Genomic DNA, 22,240 nt, shown 5'->3' with positions numbered 1-22,240 from the left:
TGATAGCTATTAAGAATGTCTAAGCAATAAATTCCTTTTTGCCCCTAGGTGGAGAAGTTACTGTAAATGCTTGTCTTAGCAAGGCCTGAATTGAGTGCAATATAATAATGAGACTACCTTAATTTTGTGAGTTTTCCTATCCTGGATGCCCTTGTTAACTTCTGTCTTGGCTTGCTAACCCCCAGGCACATTATGTTCCAGGCTTTAGATAATTATGTTTCTTCTAGGTTATTACATCTCCCTTTCTTCTTTTTAAGGCAGGCTATTGCATTAAGCATAAGTTTACCAGGGATGGCGATGGAAGGCTTCAAAGCAGAAAATTAGTTTTATTTACTCTAGAATCCTTTATTTCTGTTTCGTATGTGCGTTGTGTTACATTAGCTGTCTTGGCACGGTACAGATAGGGCAAGCTGTGGTTTTAAACAACTAGCTCAGCGATCAGAACTGGTAGATGGGACAGCAGGCTCTCCAAAATTTGTACAAACAATAGGGCTCTGAGATCTTTGTATACACGACAGTAATATTCTTGCTAAGATGAATTTATCAGCCCTTTACAAAAAGATACAATTTGTCTTAAGTCTTGTGTGAGCTGCTTTCATCTGCTTGAGATGTACTTAATAAAAGGTATGCAGTTGGTACCACTGTGAGAATGTTAACTTATTTTCCCTTCTGCTGCTGCTGCTGACCTATTGGTCTTTCCACTCTAGTTTTCCTTTCTGCCTCAGAAAGGTGGGAGGCACAGCTGAGCTGGGCAGCCACACAAGGAGACAAAATGCTGGGGATGAGCTTCCAGCTGTTAAGTCCAGGCATCCTGCAAAAGACAAATTCGGTATGATCCACTCCAACGCAGAGGTTTACATTTCTGCTCAAAACAGAAATGGAATTTATAACACAACATGCACTGAACTACAGCTAGCTCCATAAAACCACCCCAGATCCAGAATGCCGGTGGAGCATTCATGCTTTTCAAGATCATGAAATTATGTATCGCCTTCTTGAGTCACGGGTTGTTTTATCTGAGAAATCACTTTGTCCACTGTTGTCCTGGCCATGACTTAAAGGGCTGATCTTCAGGCACATTACTATAGTGCAGCAGCTTCTCTAAAAGCGTGAGATCATTTTTACAGTCATTGGCCAGATGTGCAGTACTTATCAGACACAGCGAGCTGCTCTCTATCCAAGAGTGAGTTTTATATTTAAATGTCTTAAGAAGCCCCAACTTTGCAGATCACTGTTGCAATCCATGCAAAGAAAACTGAGGGAATATTCATCTACTACACAACGATGGCCTTAAGGCAATCTCTGAGCAGTTCAGCTTCACAAGTAGGAACACTTCAGTTAGCAAGTGCTTTCCCGAGGGAATGACAATTCTGGACGTTCCTGTGTTTAGATTTGTCAGTAATTTTATTTTCTTTAAAAAAAAAAATCAGCATTTAAAAATAAGTGAAATTAGAGATTTCCCCTTGCGCACTGCTGTACGATTTCAGCTCCCCATAACCTCTTAGAGAAGTCTCCTGCCTGATCTGAAGGGAGGGTTGTGCTATGTGTACTGATCCTGGCTCTACCAGCTGCTACACAGTAGCCACAGTCCTATGCTTGGTCTTTGCTGCTTCACTTCAAAGCAACAACTCCCGCAGCCCAAATACATGTGATGCGCTGCGGAACCAACATACCTTATTCCCCCATAGAGTAAACCATTCTGAAACAGAGAGATACACCTGTTAGAGGCTGAAGAATTAGGAAGCTAGTGGGTAGGTTACAAAAGCCCTGAGCAGGCAGATGTGGAGATAGGCGGGGATTTTTTTTCTTTTAAACGTCAAGCAGTAAATACAGTTGTACTATCACTTTTCAAGAAGTAATACAAGAATGGGTGTTGGAGTGGAATAATAGAAAAAGGGAGGGGAGAAGAGGCAGAGACACTTTAAGAATTAAGCCACTATTAAACAAAAATGTGATTTTTTTAAATGGAACACTGATATCAAAACTATAACGTCATCAACTAAAGCTAGACATTAATCCCCCCTGACTTCACCATTACCCATTCCACACACACTCAAACTCATGGGTGCTCAGACCAACAGTCTCTCTATAGCTTGCTGTACAGACTGGATCTGAGGCTTTAGCTGTGATCCCTCCTTGATAGTGATGGAGCAGGCGATGACAGGCCGGGAAACCCCACACGCCCGGCCCAAGGCCTGCTTGGAGCGCACGAACACATAAGGAACGTTCTTGTCCTCGCAGAGAAGAGGGAGGTGCAGGATGATCTCCAAGGGTTCAGCATCGGCAGCCATCACAATGAACTCTGCTATTCCTCGGTTCAGTGTTTTGGTGGCTGTAAAAAGAAACTAAAACTAAGTCTAGGTTCCGTGAAACACATCGCGTGAACAACATTAAGAGATGCTGAAGTCAGCATGAGCAAGAAGGCAGGCCAAAGAAAACTGTTAGCTACAGGGCCATGTAATAGCACAGCTCCGAGTCCAGAATGAACAATTTGCAGTCAGTAGCGCACCCATGAGAGGAAGAAGGCTGACCCTTGAGTGCCAACAGCAGGTCCCAAGGAGGGACTATTCATAGGGTCACATCTAGGCTACTGCACCCAGCTTCACACCTTGAGAGATTCACAAAGGAGTGAGGCCAGCACAGGGCTAGCAGCTGGAGCACTCCGCAGATGAGACCAAGGGAGCTGGATCTGTGCAGACTGGAGAAGAACCAGCCAAGGTGGGTATGGAGGAGAATAACTGCTGCCTTGTGCCACTCCAAGGAGACTGCAGAAAGGACGGAGCCAGGCTATCCCCATGAGCACACAGTATAAAGGACAAGTCGCAGACTGTGACTGTTGCCTTGAGGAAATTCTGGGGACATGAGGGGAAAAAAATTCTGGCACGAAAGCAGTTTAAGCCACAGGAGACACTGTGGAGTTTCCATGCTTAATTATTTATTTTTTTCCTCAAATAAAGCTTAACCAGATAAAGCCCTGAGTAGCCTTGATCCAGCTGTGAAAGGTGCCATTCTCTGACTGCGCTACAGAGCTTCCCTCAAACCCCAGTTATCTTAAGATTTTAAGCTGGCAAGACACCTGGTTATCCCAGTGCCGCATCACAAATGATCACAGCACTTGCACCAGGAACACACTCCAAGCAGCTAGGAGGAGGAAAGAGAGGGACACTCATGACAGTCAGAGCTATGAAAAATAATATTCACGGCTCACAGCTGGAGAAAAAACTATAATCTCCATTCACAGCTTCCCACAGCATTCCCAGCACGCCTTGCTTGTCCCACCTTCATTGGCTCCTTTGCGTAGCTGCTTGTAGTTGCAGGACTGTTGCACGAGGTCCAGCAGCGTCTTGGTGAGCTGCGCGTCAGCCAGTGGATAAGCTTTGGGGTTCACCTCTGCCTCACTCTAGAAACAGGAGAAAGGAAAAGATGGGAGAGCAGTACATCAGGGGCAAAGAAGTTTGTTCTGAGGGACATTAGAGATGCAGCAAGTCCACCACGTGTTGTGCATCACCTATAGTTGAAAAAGAGCTCCAGGATCACCCAGTCCAACCTTCAGCCCACCCCCTCCATGCCCAATGACCACGTCCCTCAGTGCCACATCCACACGGTTCTGGAACACCTCCCGGGTCGGTGATCCCACCACCTCCCTGGGCAGCCTGTGCCACCGCAGCACCGCTCCTTCTGAAAAATGCTTCCTGTTACCCAACCCGAATGTCCCCTGGCGAAACTTGAGGCAATCACCTCTCATCCTACAGCTACTACCCAGAAGAGGAGGCTGCCCGCACATCGCCACAACCTCTTTCAAGCACCTACGCATACCACGTATATCAGCCCACAACTCGACACTGGATGCCCCTCGGCGCAGCCCCACGCAGCGCGGCCCCCACGTGCTCCCCGCCCGCCCGCCCGCCTCCTGCCTGGGCATGGAAGCGGACCCTTCCCCGGACATCCCGCATCTCCCCCGGCCGCGCTCACCATGGCGGCGGTGGCGGCGGCGCGGTGCAGCTCCCAGCGCAGCGCGAGAACACCCGGGACCCAAGGCTCCTGCGCGCAGCGGGCCGCACGCCGCCGGAACTGAGGGCACGGCGGAGGGAAGAGGCGGGCCGGGCTTCGCCGAGGGCCCTGCCCACCGCGCGCCCTAGCGGCCGTGGGGCGATGTCGGCGGGCTGCGAGCGGCTGCGCGACCGGCACGGCGCGAGGTGGACGCTGCCGTTCCGGCCGCCGCTGTGCCTCGCGTGCGCCGTGGAGACCTTGGGCGATGGCGGAGCCTCGGTGGGGCTTCCCCTTCCGTCTAAGCCTCGGTACCCCCAGCAGCCCGCTCCCGCCTTGAGGCAGGGACTCGGAGCACGCGGGGTGACGCTTTTTCTGCCGCCATAAGCGTTGGGGCGGGCCTGGCGCTAACGGTTGTCTTCCACCCGCAGCTGGTGCGGAAGAAGCACGCGCTGTCCCGCTTGCGCGATGCCCTGGCGTGGCAGGCGCTGCCGGTCGTCCAGCTGCTGGCTCCAGACGAGAGGGGCTGCCTCTGTCTGATAGGAACGCTCTTCGGTAAGAGCTCCCACGCGGCCTAACGCAGCACCCTTTGCGTAGGCTTGGGTTGGAAGGGACCTCAAATCCCAGCCCGGCTCAGGCTGCCCAGGGCCCTATCCAACCTATCATTGAATCTCCAGGGATGGGGCACCCACAGCTCTCTGGGCAGCTGTGCCAGCCCATCTCTGCCTTCTGAGTGACAATTTTACCTGACGTTTAGTCTAAATTTCTCCTCTTTTAATTGAAAGCTGTTCCACCTTGTCTTATAGCTATCTACCCATGTGAAAAATCAGTGCCCTGTCTGCTTGTAAGCTTCTTCGAAGTACTGGAAGGCCGCAATGAGGTCTCCCTGCAGCCTTCTCCATACTGAACAAGCCCATCTCCCTTAGCCTGTCTTCATAGGAAAGGTGCTCCAGCCCTCTGTGCATCTTTATGACCTCCTCTGGCCCCACTCCAACAGCCCCGCATCTTTGTTATGCTGAGGTGCCAGGTGTAGATGTGATACTCCAAGTGGGGCCTTACAAAGGCAGAACAGAGGGGGACAATCACCTCATTCATCCTGCTGGCCACCCTTCTTTTGGTGCAGCCCCGGATACTGTTGGCCTTAGGAGCACGCTGCTGGTTCATGTCCAGCTTTTTTCATCTATCAGGATTCGCAGGTCCTTCTCCGCAGAGCTGCTCTCAATGAGTTGTTCTCCCAGTCTGTAAACGTATCTGGGATTTCTCTGATGCAGGCTTCTCCACATTCAACTCCCCCCCCAAAATGGCAGTAGACCACTGAAATACCCAATTCCATACTTCCGCCAATGTTCTCCTTTACATGCTGCTATTCCCCATGGAAAAGGGTCTGTCATTGCAAATAGAATAGGGCAATTAATTTCCCTCTTCCCCAGGGAGCAGACCTGGCATGCTAATAAAGCTCCCACAGCTTTCTTAAGCATCTTGACAGATCTTTAAAGTCTTTACAGGGACCTGAGTGCTCTGGCTTATGACTCTTCCCAGAACACCCTCTGTTCTGGTCTCATGCCTCAGTGCTTTCTCACCTTGTGGCACTACATGAAGATCCACACAGACATGGAAGTGTGAACTTAAAAAGGGTGTTACAGAAGTTAGTATCAAATGGTACAGTATTTCTTTCCCCCACTGTCATTTTATATTTGTTGAAATCCCTCTAGCTGTAGGATTACAACACCTGTTTCTTCCTGGTGGGTCAGCCTCCCAGCAGAACACAGCGTTCAGAGAGATGCCGGAAAGTGGCTTCAGTCCCTTAGATCTCGAACATCTCTCACTGTTTCTGTTTGCACAGCAGTGCTGTGGGCAAGGTCTTTGAAATATCTAAAATCCTGTCAGAGGAGAAATGATAGTGTAAATGAGGGAACGGTCAGACAGGAAGAGAAAGGTGGAGGGTATGAATGCAAATGCTTTCAAAGAGCAATTATACTGTGTTCCTTGAAGTCCACAGTCTCATTTGCACATCACAGATATGTGCTTTGTGCGAGGTGACTTACAAGCCCCTTCCCTTGCCACAACACTGAATAATTCAAGCTGCGTTTCCCAGCTGGTTTCCCAGCACAAACTGTGCTTTGCGCATTGGAAACAGCTTTATTAGAATGTTGTGCAGGTTTCATTCTCTCGGTCACACAAATTTTTATTGAGCACTGTCTGCACACAATCCTGTACAGATGTGGAGGGAGTAGTGCTTACGGCCAGTTCACTCCTACACTGTAGGATCCTAAACCAAATACCCCAGAAGACAGAGGTGTACTTGCATTTCAGTGCTCTGTTTTTAAATAATCAGTCTGTGTGCCTCTCTGGAAAGGTACACAGTTAAATTTTCAGGGGACAGCTTTGCTGTAATTGATTGGCATTTTCAGTACTGTAGAGGGAGAAAACTTGGTGAGTAAGAATAAGGGTAAAATAAGAAGGACATCTCATAGCTGGGCTTTGATTCCTGTCATTCTGTAGTGTTGTAATTCAGACGTATGATGATGGACCATGCAATGGTGTTTGCAGTTTCATGTTTACCTACATAGGTGGAGCCACTGACTTCAACTACAAAGCACATAAAAAATTCTGAGAGAACAGTACACCTCATGCCCCTTTTTCCTGGTTATGAGGGCGCCTTTTGCAGAATTCACCCTCTTCTGACAGTCAGATTGGCCTCTTGTGAAGCAGGGGGAAACTGGTCCTGAAATAATGTGCAGCTATTTTTACAAGAAGGCTTTACAGCACCAATGATCACAGGCAAAAATGAGTTCTGCAATTGATTGTGCTTTATCTTCCAGGGATGTGTCATGCAGTAGAAGACAGCGATGCGCAGGACCAGTTTGGAGAAGGTGAGGTGCAGGTGCTGTGTGCCAGTCAGTGGCAGTCTGTGAGAGGCATCCATCTTGTCTGATAGCTCAGCTTCAGCACAGCTTGAATTGAGGAGAGCTTCTATTTTCTATCAGTTGCAAAAGTGATAAGCAGACCATTCCAGTATTTTGTGGTGCGTCCATGTGAAGTGTGTGTGCATTTAAACGTTAGCATTTCTCCCTCGGGTTCTGTGTGTGCCATCAGAAGGGTAGCACTTGTAAATAAAGCCCCATCTTTGAACCTGACCAAATGGAAATCTTCACATTGGCTTCACTGAGCTTTGGAACCTAGTGCTTTCTCCTCAGGACAAACAGTATTTGGGACGTAGCTGTACATCTTCTAGATTCCTCTCTCTTAGCAGTCCTTCATTTGTAATCTGGAAACGCCTGCAGGGCTGAGAAGAGATGTCTGCAGTCCTATTAACCTTGGGCATCTCTGCTGAGTCTTGTGATATTCACAGAGCAGCGATTTCCTCCTGTCCAGCCATGAGAGATGAAAGGAGATGTAACCAGCTCCTTTCAGGGAGGTATCAGTTTTCAGACACGTGCTTGAAAAGTGTTGCAAAGGTGAGAGATCTTTCTGTCAGGATGTGGTTCTGCTGAGAGATGGATAATTTCAAACAGAGGAATTTTAACTTGATACCTAATTATTGAATGTTCTTAGAAATAGAACACTTCTTAGGAATTCTGAGAGTTCCAGGCAGGAAAGGGCCATTAAAGCACCTATATATCATCTGCCTCAAGATATGCCTCTGCTCAGAAAGTTGTCCCTTCATCTAAAGTAGGTCTCCTAGATAAACTCACAGTATTGCCCTGGATATACCAAGAAGTGGTACATCTAGAAGTCTCTGTGTTCTTTTTTTTGTTTGTTTTGTTTTGTTTTTTTAATGCTTTCTTAGAATATGAGTAAAAAGAATGTATTAGAGTACCGTGTGCCCTGCTTGAAATGAGTCATGCCATGACAAGAAGATATAGCCAAACTAGCCTTATGAAATCGTATGGAGTGATATTCTGTACTGTGCCTCAGTTAAGAGTCACAAAGATAAGTAGGGCCTCAATTTATGGAAAGGTGTAGGGGATACCTACATGTGTATGTCTGGTAGACTGTAATGTTACCTTCTCTGCAAGGCTGTTTTTAAAGGCCAGTTTTCATACTTTAGGATGCCTGCTCTATTCAAGTATCAGATTTTTTCATGGTTTCAAACTTGGGCTTTGTTTCCTTCCTTCCTTATATTTACTTGATGTCCTGATAGACCCTTTATCATTTCTATGCATGGGCTGTGGTGCTGCTAGAACAGGATTGCTGCTGTAATGTTGCTGCAGAGAGCCTCAGCTGGGCTATCAGAACTAATAGCACTGGGGCTTTGCTGTTACCCTGCACTCTCAGCAGCCCCACGTTCATTTAATGGCTAAGCTCTTTGCTCACTGGCCTGCTAAAGCCCTGTGGAGGATGGATTGTGAGTGCTCTTCAATGTGAATTACTGATCCCATTTCTTCTGCCTAGTTCTTGTGCAGCTTATAGTGGAGCTGAAGTCAGAGCAGTACTTGCGCTGCATTCTGGATGAAAGCCAAAAAGAGGTCAGTGAAGATGAATTCTCTGCCCTTCCTTTCAGTTCTTCAGAAGTTGAAGAGATGAAAATGAGAGGCCCTGCGAGACTGCGGCTACTGCTTTGGGATGCAGCTTCTACTGTAGTGGGACGTCCTAATGCCAGTTCCCCTGCTGTGATTTTGGCATTGGTGTCTTCTCTGGAGTTTTCCTATTGCTCTCATGGCACGCTGTAGCTATATGGCTTCATAATGCTTTAATGGAACTGTGTGCCTTCCTCAGATTCTTCTTTTCCTCCTTTCCTGCGTCAGTGAAATGAGGAGCTTTCACAGCACTCTGCTGTCTTCATTCCTAAGTTTGTGGTGGTCCTGTGGGGTGCAAAAAATTGAGAAATAGCAAAAGCAGGGAGAAATTCAGCTGGTTCGTCTGCTCTTATAGGAGCTGGAGGGGAAAGGGGCAACAAGAAAGAGATTTCTTGGATAAATTAAAGAAACACTGTTGTATTTTGGGGATTTTAGGTATGTTCAGAGTTTTCCTCTGATTTATCCTAAATGATGAAAAGGACCTGATTTAGGTGAAGATCCTGTTTTGGAGAGAGCATATTGGTTTTTGTGTCTTTCTAACTGTGTACTGTGTGAAACATTTCCTTCCTCTGTCTCCTCTACAGCTGTGCAAAGCAACTACCAGAAGAGGCAGCCTGCCCACATTCAGTCTCTTGGGCAAGCTAGCAGATGCTGTCCCAGGCTTTGCTGACATACTGGTGGTGGAGCACAGTGAGTAGCCTTCACGCTCCACTGAAGGGTTGTAGTCACAGCTCTAACACACATAAGCATGCACGCACTGTCTTTCCCCTCCTGTGTGCATTTACAAAGGTTGCACAAGAATCTTGTCCCTGAAGATGAAGTGGCACGCAGACCTCCTGGGTTGCTGGTCAGTACCTCAGTAGTAGGCTTGGTGTTGTGCTCTTAGCCATCCTGACAAAAACAGCCTCTGAGAATTGTGTTTGTAGGCATGCCTTGTGAGCAGTACATGTTTTGTTTTCCTCTCCTGGGTTCAGCTTCTGGGGTCTGGTGAGCATACTTAGCTCTTTGTAGAGGTGGTGGTGGTGGAAATGCATATGGTGAACAGTTTTCTCCTTGTGCCATTTTTTACTGTACCTCTGCTCAGAGACTCTTAGAAGCATTCCCAATGTTCATGAATGTTTGACTGGATCAGAGGGAGAAACACTGGTGAGGTAGCACAACATCCATTGGTAGTTGTTAATCTATGTACACCAGCCTGTGCAGTGGGCTTGTGCAAGTTGTACTGGTTTTGACTGAGAGACGAGACAGTGAGTGGCTGTGTGGTGCTTGGCTGCCTACTGGATTTAAATCGCAGCACAGGTTTTTGAGGGAAATAGGCTGATGCTTTAAAAAAGTCAGCTTACAAGTCAGCTCATTGGTATGAATGTTTGCCATTTCTGTTCCTCACACTAGGTAATTTAGTGGATCATCTGCTGGTGGGCTTGATGTACCCAAATGAAGGTGTAAAGGCTGCTGTCTGTTACTTGTATGGCAAGCTGTACTCCTCTCCTGTTGGCACAGAAAAGCTCTCAGCACACTTTGAAGAAAGGCTGTGTGGCCTCTTCTTGAATACTTTTGGCCATGCGCAGACAAAGGAGCTGCAGGTTAATTGCTTGGGTAAGGCACTACTGAGAGAAACTGCAAAGTACAAGGGAAGGTTTAGAGCAAAGCAGAAATCCTTGGATGGTTTAAGATACCCTGATATAGGTCGGGCTTTAGAGGAGCTGTTTTTATGCTCATTTGAACCAATTGATCCTTTCTGTTACTAGACAGCAGTGAAGTAACCCAGACCTGCTGTTGTGCTCCCCCAGCCTCTGTTGTCCCTAAAGCCTATGGTTGCCTAGCACTGATTAATCTTCAAAGTTTCCTCAGGGTTTGCCCTGTGATTTGACTTGTCTGAATATGATGCTATCAGACTCAAACTGCCTGAATGCAAGCACACTGCACAGACAGGTGGGTTTTGTATAGAACCAGAACAGAATAACATTTGGAAGGGTCAGATTTGTGCATTTATTCTTCATATTGCACTTACCAGCTGTTGGTAGAGAGCACAATTTCAGCCTTCCTCACACTGTTTGGTTGCAAACAATCCAAGGATTTCCTTTTCCTTGTAGGATGCAAGCAGGAATTGGCTTGCTCCTCAGATCTACTCAGCTGCTAGGAAAGGATGATGATTTCTTTGAAAATTGATCTCATGCTTTATCCCTTGTGAATTTGTGCCGATGTGTGCAGATGATTTGCACCAGTATCTGTAGCAGTGCTCTATGCTTTTATACTGAAGGGTTTTGTTTGTTTGTTTTTCTATGTGTGGATGTCCTTTAATGAAATGCAGCCATTTCAGCAAGAGCCTATGAAAGCAGGAAGAGGAGATAAATGCCACGGCTCTAGGAAGTATTCCAGGGAAAATATCTAGTTAACTGTTTGGTCCTTGGCTTTAGCATGGTGAAAAATGCAAATTAAGAGCTCTCTAAAGAAACAATTTAAGGGGAAAGTACTGGAGCGCAGAAGACAAGTAGAAGGCTCAAGGGGTCATTTACTACTGCACATACAGATCTCTCAGGAATGGGGAGCAATCAGACCTGGCAAAAAGAACCAGTGACAAGGGGTTGCCAGATGCGTAGCTCATGGCACTTTCTGTTTATGTAAGTCAGAAGAAGCTTGCTCTACTTGAAGTTAGGGTCTTTGCTCAGAGGGCTGGAAAGAGAAGGAAACTGACAAGTCTTTGGCTGTAAGTACTTCTGAATTAATCCCATGTCCATTTTGTGATGCTCACTTTTGCTCCCCTTTTTGCAGGTTTGCTGAAGGAGCTGCTGAAATCTGACCGGTTTGTATCCATTCTTATGAATAATTCAAAACCAGAAGAAGAATCTGAAAACTCTGATTTGTTAGAAGGGGAAAATCCACTTCCACTCATTCTCAAAAAGGTGATTGATGAAGTAGTCTTACAGCATGCAACCTATGACTTTTTAACACATTGTCCCTTGTTCTGAGGTGAGCTGTTAGTAGATGTAGGAGTTTGATAGCCTGTATTGAATTTTTATTTGAGGCATTTGGGTGCTGTCACCCCAACACTGACCAGCAATAGAGACTGCAGTAGAAAACCTGGGCACTACCATAGGTCTCCTTATTGTTCATTCCTGTATCCTAGAGTTTTCCTTGTGGCCTCAGCTGGTTTTACTCACTGACGCTTAAGTTCTGATACAGCTCTGGCAGTGCTAACATGACTAAATATTGAGGTGGAGCTATTCCTATTCATAATACTATTTATTGTGGTTCTCACACTGTATTTTTGAGTGCGTTTAATCCAGCATTTTGTCTTGCTTTGCCAAGTTTAACCAATGAAATGTGTGTTAAAAGAGAGACCTTCATTTATGTTTGAACTTTTTAAATTTAGAGGAGACTGTTACTCCTCATACCTGCACAGTTGACTTCCTCTCTCCTTTTTGCTTTTGTTTCACGACAGCTTTTGTTGACCAGAGATGAGATGTTACAGGCAGCAAGCTCTCACTGTATGGCTGCAGTGCTGGTTCACTCTCCCAGCAGATATGCTCCTGCCTTTATCCATGCTGATGTCCCAGGTGAAGAAGTGCAATAACATTGTATTGTCCATCTCCCTGGCTTTTTGTTCTAAGAATCAGTCTGGCTCCATGCAATCCCCGGATGACATAATCTATGCAATGACCTTTTAGTATCAGTAGAAATGTCTAATGTGATTTTAGAAACAGTAGTGAAAAATGAGTTTTCAATTGAAAGTATAGAAGTAGTTGTCAACTGGCAAAATGGGATTTCCTCAGCAAGAATTTGGTCGAGGAACCTCTTGAAGCATAGGTGAAAAGTCTAACCTGGCTGGGTTTCCATCTTATCTTAGTAAATATTGTGAATTTTCATAGAATTTGATCTGTTAGATCTGGCTTTGGAATATAGCTTTAGGAGATGGGTTGTTGTTCACTCTATTCCCAGAAGACAGAAGTGCTTTGATTTTGCAAATTCTTTGTGAGATGTGAAAGTTCTTAGGAAAAAAAAGATCACCGCATCTGTGTTAAAGCTTGCTTTGTGACTTCATTTACGCCAGAGGCTAGAGCCACAATTCAGCTCCTGCCTGTTAAGTTTGTGCTGGGAAGAAGCCTGCCTGGGGGACTCTGCTCTCCAATCACCGTGGTTTGAAGGCTAGCATGCCTCTGAGTATTCACTCCATCCTCCATTCCTTCCATTTCATAATACATCCATTCTCCCTCTGGCTGTCAGTATGATTCCTACTTTCTTCCTCCTTCCTCTGCTCTGTTCTACGAGCAGCTTTGCCACGCTGTGAGCCTCTTACCGGGGCGACCTTATTTGTATGTGTGTTTTCACAGAATTCCTTTTTGAGTGCCTCATGTGCAACAGTGAAATTCTCATCTGCTCAGTGTATTGCTCGCTGCTTCTCCTCACCGAAGAGCGCCTTTTCTTCTCCAAGTGTCACACAGTGTATGGTGAGTCATCGGCCTTTCTGACAGTGACCGCCAGTAATATTGCTGGCATTTGTTGTGCCTCTAGCTGAATTTCAGTGCTTTACACACCATCACAGTGTCTAGTCAGGATGGATAAAGCACTGAAAATGAGTACCTATCGGATGCGTTTGTGGTGTCTACCGCAGCTTGAGTTTACAGTGTCGCTGTCCTAATGAGTTTCTGATGAGCATGCATCCACTGTAATAACCAGTTGTCGTGACTGTTACTATAACCTGACTGCTAGTAATAGCCAGTTATCAGGAGTTACTGCTAGGTATCTCTGTGGAGGTGTCAAAGGTGGTTTTAGGAAGAAAGGCCAAATTCTGTTTTTCTGGACTTCCCTTCAGCAGTGGGAGCTGATGCCTGTTATCAGGGAGCTGAGCAAAAATGATGGCTTGGGCAGTTGTTTCAGACAGTGGCTCAGAAGAATGATTGTTCAAATCTTCCTTCCTTTCAAATATTTGTTTTTCTCCCATCCTGGAATCTGGGAGGTTGGGGGGTGTTAAAATCCTCCTCTGTAACTTCTCTTGAATATTGCAGGCATAGAATCTCTGGTGAGAAGTCTCCAGGATGTCCTGCAGTTGAACAATATGGAGTTACACAAGCAAGGGCTCCTGCTCTTCACTGAAATAGTGAAACGGTAAGGGATTGCCCCTGTCAGGCTCACAGATGCAGAATTTGATGCCTTAAAATGGAAACTGTTGTGTTTTTGAGTTCTTTTTCCTAGGCCAAATATCTGCACTTCTTGAGCCCTTGTGTTTAGTCCTGTGAAGAAGGGCCTGATAGCTGTTTCCAAATCTCCCAGCTTGCCTTCTTTGTGCACATTTCCACCAATACATCTGCCTCTCCCTGCTTCCTTGGCAGTCTGGGGAGTGAATTCTCCTTTCATCTGTAGGCATAAAAGGAGGCAAAGCCTAGGAAAGTCCAGGTATATGTGAGCCAGCTGGCTCCTGCTAAGTGACAAAACAGAGCATGTACATTCCATGGCTTCTAGTCCTCTGTCTTCATCTGAGCTAAATTCAAACAGCAAAAACAAATTCCAGGCCGAACTATTAATGCGTTCTGTCAGTTTCTCCCCTTGTTTTCTACTAAGGAATAACATACTCTGGCTTGTTTTTCTTCTCTGCTTCCTGTTCCTGCCTGTATGATCTTGTTCATGTCGTGTTGTGCTAGTGACAGAATCTTGTTTTTGCCACTTAGGTCCCCCAAGAGAGCCCTAGAGCTGAATTTTGGAAATGTCAGTCAATTTTTGTAGCAAGTGCTAGGGTAAAAAGGAGAAAGAACAGTGTGATGAGGCCAGTGTGGGATCTGTCAGAAAGAGAAACTAAAATGTGGGAAACACTAATTACAGCATTTACACTTGTAAAACAAAGAGAATGTTCTGTGCAATTACTCTCATTTTCTAGCACACACGTCCTGTTTCTCAGAGGCTTACATTTAAAATGCCATTTTATTTTAAACTGTATCATATGGAGAAAATGGTCTCATGCTGGAACATCTCTTGGTTTTCCTTGCAGCTGGGTTCTCTTACTCTGTAATTGACCCCCACGCTCTGATGTTATCCAGACAAGATGTACTGCCTGTGTTGGCACTGCCAAAAGTGTCAGGAATGGTGGGTAGCTCTCTGTGGAGTGCTTTTCTCTCCCAGCACAACCAGAGTGGCGCGCAGAGTTTGGGATCCAAGGACATGGGGCTTCAGGAAGGTGCAGGAGTTCTGTATTTAATGCATTTGTTTCCCTGGCCCTGCAGACATCACAGTACACCATATTGCAAGTGGGTTTGTGCCTCTTGGGTGAGTCAGCAGTACTCCTCCATCCCTTCTTCTCTGCATGAGTCAGTGAAGACTTTTTTTCCTGATGTGTTTTACTTCAAAGGGTCAGTGATTAAAGGAAGGAAATAGAAGGGATTAATAAAAATAGAGTGTAAGTAGAAACAACTTGAGGTTCAGCACATATGGCTTGGGCCAGAGGCTGGTCCTGGTGCCTGCGTTCCCTGGCCTTATCCCTGCCTTGCCCACCTCTCTGCCCTTTCTTGCAGCAGAATGTGAAGTGACTGCCAAGCTGGATTTGCTCCCACTGAGTGGCTGAAGAGTGGCTCTGCCTCTGTTCACTTTTTGCCTGCAGCTGAGCTACTAATTTAATTTCTACTGCAGTTGATTCTTCTCTCCCGTTTGTGCATGGGAGCACGTGCTCCTGGCTTGCCTTAGTCTTGTCATGTCTATGAAAATGGAGTAATGGGGAATACTCTGGCTTCCAAGCCTGGCTGCTATCATGCTCTGCTTCTTTTCTTGCTTTGCTTTTGGAGATACTTTCTGGCAGACCATTAATGCCTCTTTTCCACATGTAGCTGCTTACCTTCTCCTCTCTCACGAGCGTACCTGACTTTTCAGGAGTCAGATGAGTCATTTGTACATCTCTGCCCAGTAATGGGATTAATGGCTTGTCATCCCTCCGTGCTCTCATGCTGAATGCTCGAAGTCATTGGGTCACAAAGTGATCAGATGACCAAAATGGTCACTATCAAGAAAAAATGTCAAAACAATTGAATTATGGTTGTTTCTGTTTTTTCCTGTTTACTTCTCAAGTTCTTGAAAGTCCCTGTGCCAGCAGCATCCAGCAGTAGAATCACTGCAGGACTGTTAGAGAAGCTATTCTCTTGGCATTGTCCTTCTTCTAGTATGGTAGTGTTTGCTTGTTTACTCAGAAATGTGAATTGCTAGATGAACCTACAAATGCCAGAGCAGATGGCCTCAGCATAAAGTCCTATACAGGGACTGTGTTTTGCAGAGCCTCTTTTTTCATGTGTTTTTCATGTCGCTATGTGCAGGCACAGTACAAAGTCATCCAGACTGTAGGCTCTTTTCATCATGGTAGGACTCCAGACCTGCTGAAGTTCACTCTTTGTAGCAAACCCTCCACCTACTCAAGTTTGAGACTGCATCCTTGTGAGCAGCTGGCTCTGAATACTAAAAATCATGGCTGGAGCCACATGGCTCTTCACTCCGTTTGGTCAAATAAGGAGAGGACAATACAGTTACTTGACCTGACAATATTCTCCTTGCTTACTCTGTTTTCTCTTTGCAGGCAACCAGTGGAGATTAAATTATTCACGAACCGAGGTATATGTATAGATGCCATTGATGTTTTGATGAAGACAGTGGACTGCCCAGTGCTGGAGGTGGTAGTGGAGGCTGTGAAAGCTGTGGCAGCTTTTCTGAGGTAGGCAGGAAAGTATTTACAGGCTTTTCTTCAGATAGATCTGAAGAAATGTTGGTCTCTGCAGCTCCCCTGTGTCTGTGTGGGTGAGTGTGCTCTGCAGTGGGAATTCTGGCTGAGATAGGCATGGGTACAGCAGAGCTGGCTTCCCACCTACCTGCCAGGGCTGCCAGGGTGATGAAGCTGTGGTAGGCAGCAAGCTGCTGCAGCAAGGACCTAGCATATCCATCAGGCTTGTTCTGCAGCTGCTATGACTTTGGCACACTGTGCCCCTTCCAGACAGAGAAGAGCAAGTATTAGACCGTGCACAGTTATACTGTGCTTGACTGTAGTGGGAATCTGCAATGCTGAATGCAGTGAGGGTGTGTTTGGATTCATGTCTGAGAAGGCACTATTCAGACCTCCTGACTTTTGTGTGCTGTACTGGAGAGAGATGGCAGTGGCATATTGCTTTCCAAAGAGGAGTTAATTCTGCTGGTGTTGCCTTCCCATGCAGAATGTCCCCAGCTGAGAACATGTTCACTGTCTTTCTTTCTGCTTGTTCAGGAAGGATCATCTGAACTCCCCTCCAGTCCCATATGAAAATCTACAGAAACTACTGGAGGCAGTGCTGAAGCGATGTGTCGACCTTTCCCCACCAAACAGTAGCAACAAGCATGAAGTAAGTCAAGAGATACTGTGCACTTTGGTAGTACCAAGCAGGACAGGGACGATCCTCCTAGCACAGCATGTGGAAGTTGCATGTTTTTTCCATCTCCTTACTGTGACTGTTGTAGTCTCGTGTTTCTTTTGATCCTCATGGCTTGAGATGGTAACAATCTTTATCTATGAAGATGGATGCTGGTGAGTGCTTTTTCTAAATCAGTGAAAAGATGTGGGGCACCATTTTAGTATACTGCTCTCTTTATATGTTCAGTGCTGCAAGGTAATTTGAACCTCCCCTTCTTTAGGCCCCCGCCTTGTAGGCTGTGTTAGTCAATCTATTTTTTGGCAATGAACATCTCTTACCGTGCCTTCAGACCAAGACAGTCACGTTGTATGCACAGTGATTCCTCAGCGAGGGAATTGGTAGCTGCTACTTGAACTGCAAATTCTTTACTGTTCCTGGAATATGCAGTTAATGTGATGTGCTGCTGGGACCTGTGCATCTGTCAGGAGAGCTCTCATAACTGATGGCCAGTGACATGACAAGGGCTGAATCTTCTTGCTCTGTGCTTAGGGCCACTTAAGTTTAGATTGCATGTCTGAAGTGGCAAGAACATCTTGTGGGGGTACCAGAACTCCAAATGCTTGTTGAATTGTCCTTAGGTCCAAATTGTTTCTTATCTAATGCCTGTCTTCTCTGCCTGGAGAAAACAGGAGAGCTTTCTGCCCCATTGGTAGATGTTGGTCAGTCTGTTTGTGCACACAGAGCTCTGTGTCCCATTCAGGATAAAAAGCTTTACAGAAAGAAAATTAGGCAAGGCAGTAACGACATCCAGTCTGTGTTTAGTGAGTGTAAAAGGGAAATGATTGTAGCTGTGATTAGGTGTTACAGTATCAGATGGGAACTATAAGGAGTTCTGAACTGTCAGGCTCCAATGCATTGCTGTGTTCTCCTCTGGTAGTATTTAGAGAAGACCACCACAGCTTGTTAAGGTTTAGAGGCAGATTTTGAGTTCCAAGTGGTTTGTTCGCAGTTTGGGCAGATGACAAATTCTAACCTGGAACTTGGCTTCTGGCTGAACTCAGTAGGACACGCTGTGTTAGAACAAAGGCCAGTATGTGCATAATTTTTTACAAATCCGAGCCTAAGTAGTGATTTCTGAGCAGGGAGTGGAACTGTTCAGTGTTGTGTGAAGAGTAAATGGAAGGAACAAAATTAAAAAAAAAGACAACACCCAAGTTTTCCCAGAAGGGTTTGAAGCTGAGTGGCTTAAAACTCAGATTAGACCGAACCATGGCAATACAGGCTATACTGCCCAAGGGATAGAACTGGTGGATTTGTAATTCTGTTTTCCATAGAAAGAGCTGTGTAAATCTTTTAACTCTGCCTTCCCTAGGGAGAGTGCAATAATAAAAAAACATCCATGCAAAAGGAGTGATTGCAGTATGTTGTTCCTCCTACTGCTGGTATCAAAGAGGAAATCAGTTTTTCTTTTTTCTGACAACAGTGAATACAACATTTTGAAGACTTCTGTCCTTTAGCAGGGTGATCTCCTGTTATCGATGTCCCAGAGCAGAGTTTCTTGGAAATATGGACAGCTATTATTCAACACTCTGGAAAGTTTCAGAAATGCTTGCAGGTGAGGACAAGGAAGGAATAAGGATGGGTATTATGTGCATGTCTATCCATCTATCCTTGTGACGGAGTTCCTTTGTCAAACCCCACCACTGAAATTCACAGGTGGGTTCAATGCATGGCACTTGTCAGTTAAACAATAGGAGAAATGTTTAGTGACAGTGAAAATTTTGTCACACCTGTTTGTGTCCCCTAAGAAATGTGATTCAGACCTATGAGGTTCTCTCATGTCTTCAGTCACTGAAGAACTCCTTGGAAATAAGACAAAACTGTTGGTGATGTATGAGTGTTTCTCTCTCCTCTGGTACCTGCTGTGTGTTTGTAGGTTAGCAGTGGAATTACAGAGCGACCCCATGGCCCAGGAGAATGCTTTCACTGCTCCCTGCTCGGAGAGCAAGGAGACTCTGAACAACTTTTCTGAGTTCCTGTTGAGGATCTGTGACAGTCTCTGCATCCCCATGGTCATGGTAGAATTTCTTTTGGAATTGTTCTGTTCCTTGGGTACCTGGAAGGTGCTCTCAAGCACCAACAGTAGGTGGCATAGGTCTTTTTGGGAAGAGAGCTTGTAGAGTAAACCTAGAATAGCAGAGGCATTTGCCACCTCTCCAGAGCTGACTTTGGTATTTATTATACAGTTCATGCAAATGGGAGTATATAGTCTCAGAGGGTGGAGAAATTCATAGTGCTGTTTCTTGCTCATTGAATTTGGGTAAAAATTAATGGACTGTGGTAAAATTGCTCAGTGACCTTCAGCAAAGGTGAGCTGAGTTGTTCTGCTCTGAACATTTTAGTGCTGGACTTAAATGCTTGTGTTTGCCACTGCCCAATAAAACTTTGAAGCACAGGTATTAAGTGCTACTGAAGTCAGCTGCATTTCAGTGTATGTCTTGTGTTGCATACTGTGCCAGAGTTAGCCCTCAGATCTGCAAGAGCAGTTATGTCCAGAGTTGTAGGGGCAGTAATGTTAGTTGCTGCCAGGCATTTTGGTGGAAGAATTGTTCCTCCATTTGTTTGGACTTACTAATCTTAACTTTCTGGGGGGGCAGGAGACAGGAGGCAAGCTGCAGCTTTCAGCATGCGTTGTGTATCGCTCATCTGTTCCTTTCTTCCTTCTGCAGAACTACCTGGAAACATCTGTCAGCTCCTCAGTGATGGAGGTTTTCATCTCGGCACTTAATACCCTCTTTGCAGTGGTGCCAAACATGCGAGATAAGTTCTCCAAAAAGCTGGGTATGGGGATGGAATCATGCTCTCTGTGCTGTTAACTGATGGAACTTCCTGCAGCAGCGTGTTGCAGAGGCAGGGAGCTTAACCAGAGTGTTTGTGGAGGATTATGTGACATGATTGTATGAGTAAGAATGGAGTGCACAGTCATGATCAGTAGGATGAGAGGGTTATTTGGGCTAGCAATAGTGATTGGATAGATTTTATTTTTGATAATTAAATTATATCAGCTTCATCTTTTCCCCTGGAACATTCAGAACTGGCTGTTCCTGTGGATAGAGATTATGCTGGAATTATTGGTGGGCATTCATTGTGTGGAATTCTTATTCACTTTGTGTATTTCTTGCTGTTTGTGCATCAGAGAGATGATGCAGATTTCCTCTCTTCTGAACATATAGATCTTCCTTTCTCTTTCTGAGAAGACAAACAAAACTCAGAGTCCTTTCCAAACCAAACTTGAAATAGTTTACTGTGGGAGAACCTATTGGGGAAGCCTAAAATGTATTCTTACTGAGATGGCCTGCTCTGTTCTCTAGATTTGTGTGGAGATGATGAGGGGGCCAGTCTTCTGTTTTGCCTTATGGTACATATTCTGTGCTCCTTTGACGTTTGTGTCTTGCTTTCTCTATAGCATCCTCCTGCTTCATCCGACTGACACTGGAACTGAAAGCCAGATTTTGCTCTATACAAAGGTATCGTTGTATGTGTATTGTGAGCAAGTCAAAAAGACAGAAAAGCAGATCATGCCTTATTTAATGCACCTGAATTAAACAAGGGAGGCTGAAAGACTCAAGAGCAAAATATAAACACTTAACTGTCTGTGGAAAAGCTGGATGTGTGAGAAGGGAGAAGGAGTTAGGAAGGGCAAGAGTAAATTTTCACAGCTTTGTGAGAATCCTGAGCTCCACTGTAAGCTGTGCATACAGAGATAAAGCAGCTTGACTTTTAAACAGTGAAGTTGGTGGGTGTTTTGTAATGAAGTAACAGTAGTATGAGTTCCGTCTGAACCCTGGCTTCCAATACATGTATTACCACTACTTTTGTTCCCTGTGCCATCATATTATGTAAGAAAGGGAAGGGAGGAGGAAGACTTCAGCAGGAGGCATTGCAAAGAATGTTCTGTAGCAGAGGTTGTGATTTCTAGGTTAAGGAGGACTGAGGGAAACTTCCTTTTGGTCTACAGAGATGTTTTACCTCCTCTTTCCTGTGACTGCCTCTAATTAAAAGAGTAAACAAAATACAGCACCCTCATCCAGGTTACCAGTTTGAGGATACTTGTGCGTGTGTGGGGTGATCTAGGTTTCTAAATGCAATAATGTACAATACAAGGATGCTATGCTACACTGCAAAGTTGTTTGATTACGTGCTGTTGGAATAACTGGACAAAAAGAAATACCTAGAAATAGAGCTGTTCTCACCCCTTTAGTCTTGGTATTCTTCCGTGTTCATCCCTGTAAACACCATTGTGTCAGAAAGGTTTGCAGTGGTAAACTGGAATCAATTATGTGGAGTGGAATCAATTATTGGGAGCCACCCTCATACAGCCTTCTTTGCACAGTTCAGGGCCCTGCACTTTCAAGACTTCCTGTGAATATAGGATTTGAGGTTTGTGAGAGTATCCCACTGTATTCATGTCATCCCAAGGCATCTAAAATTACTGTTGTCATCATTATTTGCACCTGCCATGTCTGAGAGCTGACTGTTCTGTGGGAACTCTTGATTTTCCTGGAAGCCTGGGTTGGCTCCTGGAGTCCAGTAGTGACAGAGCAGGTGCTTGAATATGATGAGTGAGTAAACCAAAGTCCTGGCAGACAGTTTGTGACATTGGAAGTGTAAAGAGGGTGTTTCTAGCCTTCTTACTATATTTTCTGCTCTTTTTACAGTAATCCTGCCTTGAATCAGGCCTGCTCCAGCTTCCTCTGTAACTTATGCCTGAGCCTTTACTCTGCCACAGAGAAGGAGGGAACTTCTTCTCAAGAAGGCAAGTTTGGGGTTTAGTGGCCAGCCTCTATTTAGGCAAATTAAAAAAAAAAAAAGAGAAAGAAAAGATGAAGGAAGGGATGGGACACAGGAACACGTATGAGTTCTATTTAGAGATTTCTTTCTAGAATGAATCAATTGACATTAAAGCCAGAGAATGGTTTTAGAAGAGTTTGACTTTACTTGAATAGATGGGTGCCTATGGTTTTGTTTACAGGGTGACATTTATTAGCACAACTGTGCATGGATTAATTACAATAATATTAGTTGCCACAGAGTCACCCTTATCTGGGAATTCAAGTCCTTTTTTCCCTCTGACATACTCTATTTTTCCTGTCTATACTGCAGCTTTGTGTTGTAGGTAAATCCCAGATAAGTGATGAAAGTTTTCATATCACGAAATCTACTTTTCTACTGGCAGTGGTTGGTCACTGTACTGTCAGCATCAGAAAGAGTTGAGAACCTCAAACAGAAGTTTCTTTTCATCCCTGGGGCTAGCTCTAATATATCAGATCTTATGCCTGTATTCACACCAAGTCATGGAGATACACTTGCTGTTTCATGTAC

At 45.2% G+C, this 22,240-nt stretch overlaps 2 protein-coding genes across 6 annotated transcripts in view; one reads left to right on the top strand and one right to left on the bottom strand.

Moving 5' to 3' along the window:
- Positions 1-1,385: 1,385 nt before the first annotated feature.
- SNU13 (small nuclear ribonucleoprotein 13) lies at positions 1,386-4,078 on the bottom strand. The gene is made up of 3 exons (XM_048934209.1): positions 3,973-4,078; positions 3,280-3,400; positions 1,386-2,332 (listed from the first exon to the last, which is right to left on the bottom strand). Exons 1-3 carry the CDS (start codon positions 3,973-3,975, stop codon positions 2,070-2,072), a joined length of 387 nt encoding a protein of 128 aa, XP_048790166.1. The 5' UTR covers positions 3,976-4,078; the 3' UTR covers positions 1,386-2,069.
- Positions 4,079-4,152: 74 nt separating this feature from the next.
- MEI1 (meiotic double-stranded break formation protein 1) overlaps positions 4,153-22,240 on the top strand; it is a 35,616-nt gene continuing 17,528 nt past the window's right edge. For 2 of the 5 annotated variants that reach the window (XM_048934100.1, XM_048934082.1), the window contains exons 1-17: positions 4,153-4,269; positions 4,419-4,542; positions 6,810-6,860; positions 8,383-8,456; positions 9,092-9,197; positions 9,900-10,103; positions 11,280-11,410; positions 11,950-12,064; positions 12,839-12,955; positions 13,514-13,613; positions 16,057-16,191; positions 16,735-16,849; positions 18,379-18,473; positions 18,795-18,936; positions 19,588-19,699; positions 20,325-20,385; positions 21,577-21,674. In XM_048934100.1, coding sequence (XP_048790057.1) covers positions 4,153-4,269; positions 4,419-4,542; positions 6,810-6,860; positions 8,383-8,456; positions 9,092-9,197; positions 9,900-10,103; positions 11,280-11,410; positions 11,950-12,064; positions 12,839-12,955; positions 13,514-13,613; positions 16,057-16,191; positions 16,735-16,849; positions 18,379-18,473; positions 18,795-18,936; positions 19,588-19,699; positions 20,325-20,385; positions 21,577-21,674 — 1,897 coding nt within the window. Of the gene's footprint in view, positions 4,270-4,418; positions 4,543-6,809; positions 6,861-8,382; positions 8,457-9,091; positions 9,198-9,219; positions 9,355-9,899; positions 10,104-11,279; positions 11,411-11,949; positions 12,065-12,838; positions 12,956-13,513; positions 13,614-16,056; positions 16,192-16,734; positions 16,850-18,375; positions 18,474-18,794; positions 18,937-19,587; positions 19,700-20,324; positions 20,386-21,576; positions 21,675-22,240 lie in introns of those variants that run through there. The other 3 variants (XM_048934092.1, XM_048934076.1, XM_048934111.1) reach the window with 2 other exon arrangements.

The sequence above is a fragment of the Lagopus muta genome, chromosome 1 (genome assembly GCF_023343835.1).
Source record: "Lagopus muta isolate bLagMut1 chromosome 1, bLagMut1 primary, whole genome shotgun sequence".
NCBI lineage: Eukaryota > Metazoa > Chordata > Aves > Galliformes > Phasianidae > Lagopus > Lagopus muta.
This window is presented reverse-complemented; position numbering and strand designations above follow the sequence as displayed.

What these genes read in the sequence shown, in the direction of transcription:
- SNU13 (XM_048934209.1), bottom strand. An exon ending in ACGCAAAGGAGCCAATGAAG is followed by an intron (nt 2,333 to 3,279) that starts GTGGGACAAGCA and finishes TTCTTTTTACAG; the next exon opens with CCACCAAAACACTGAACCGA.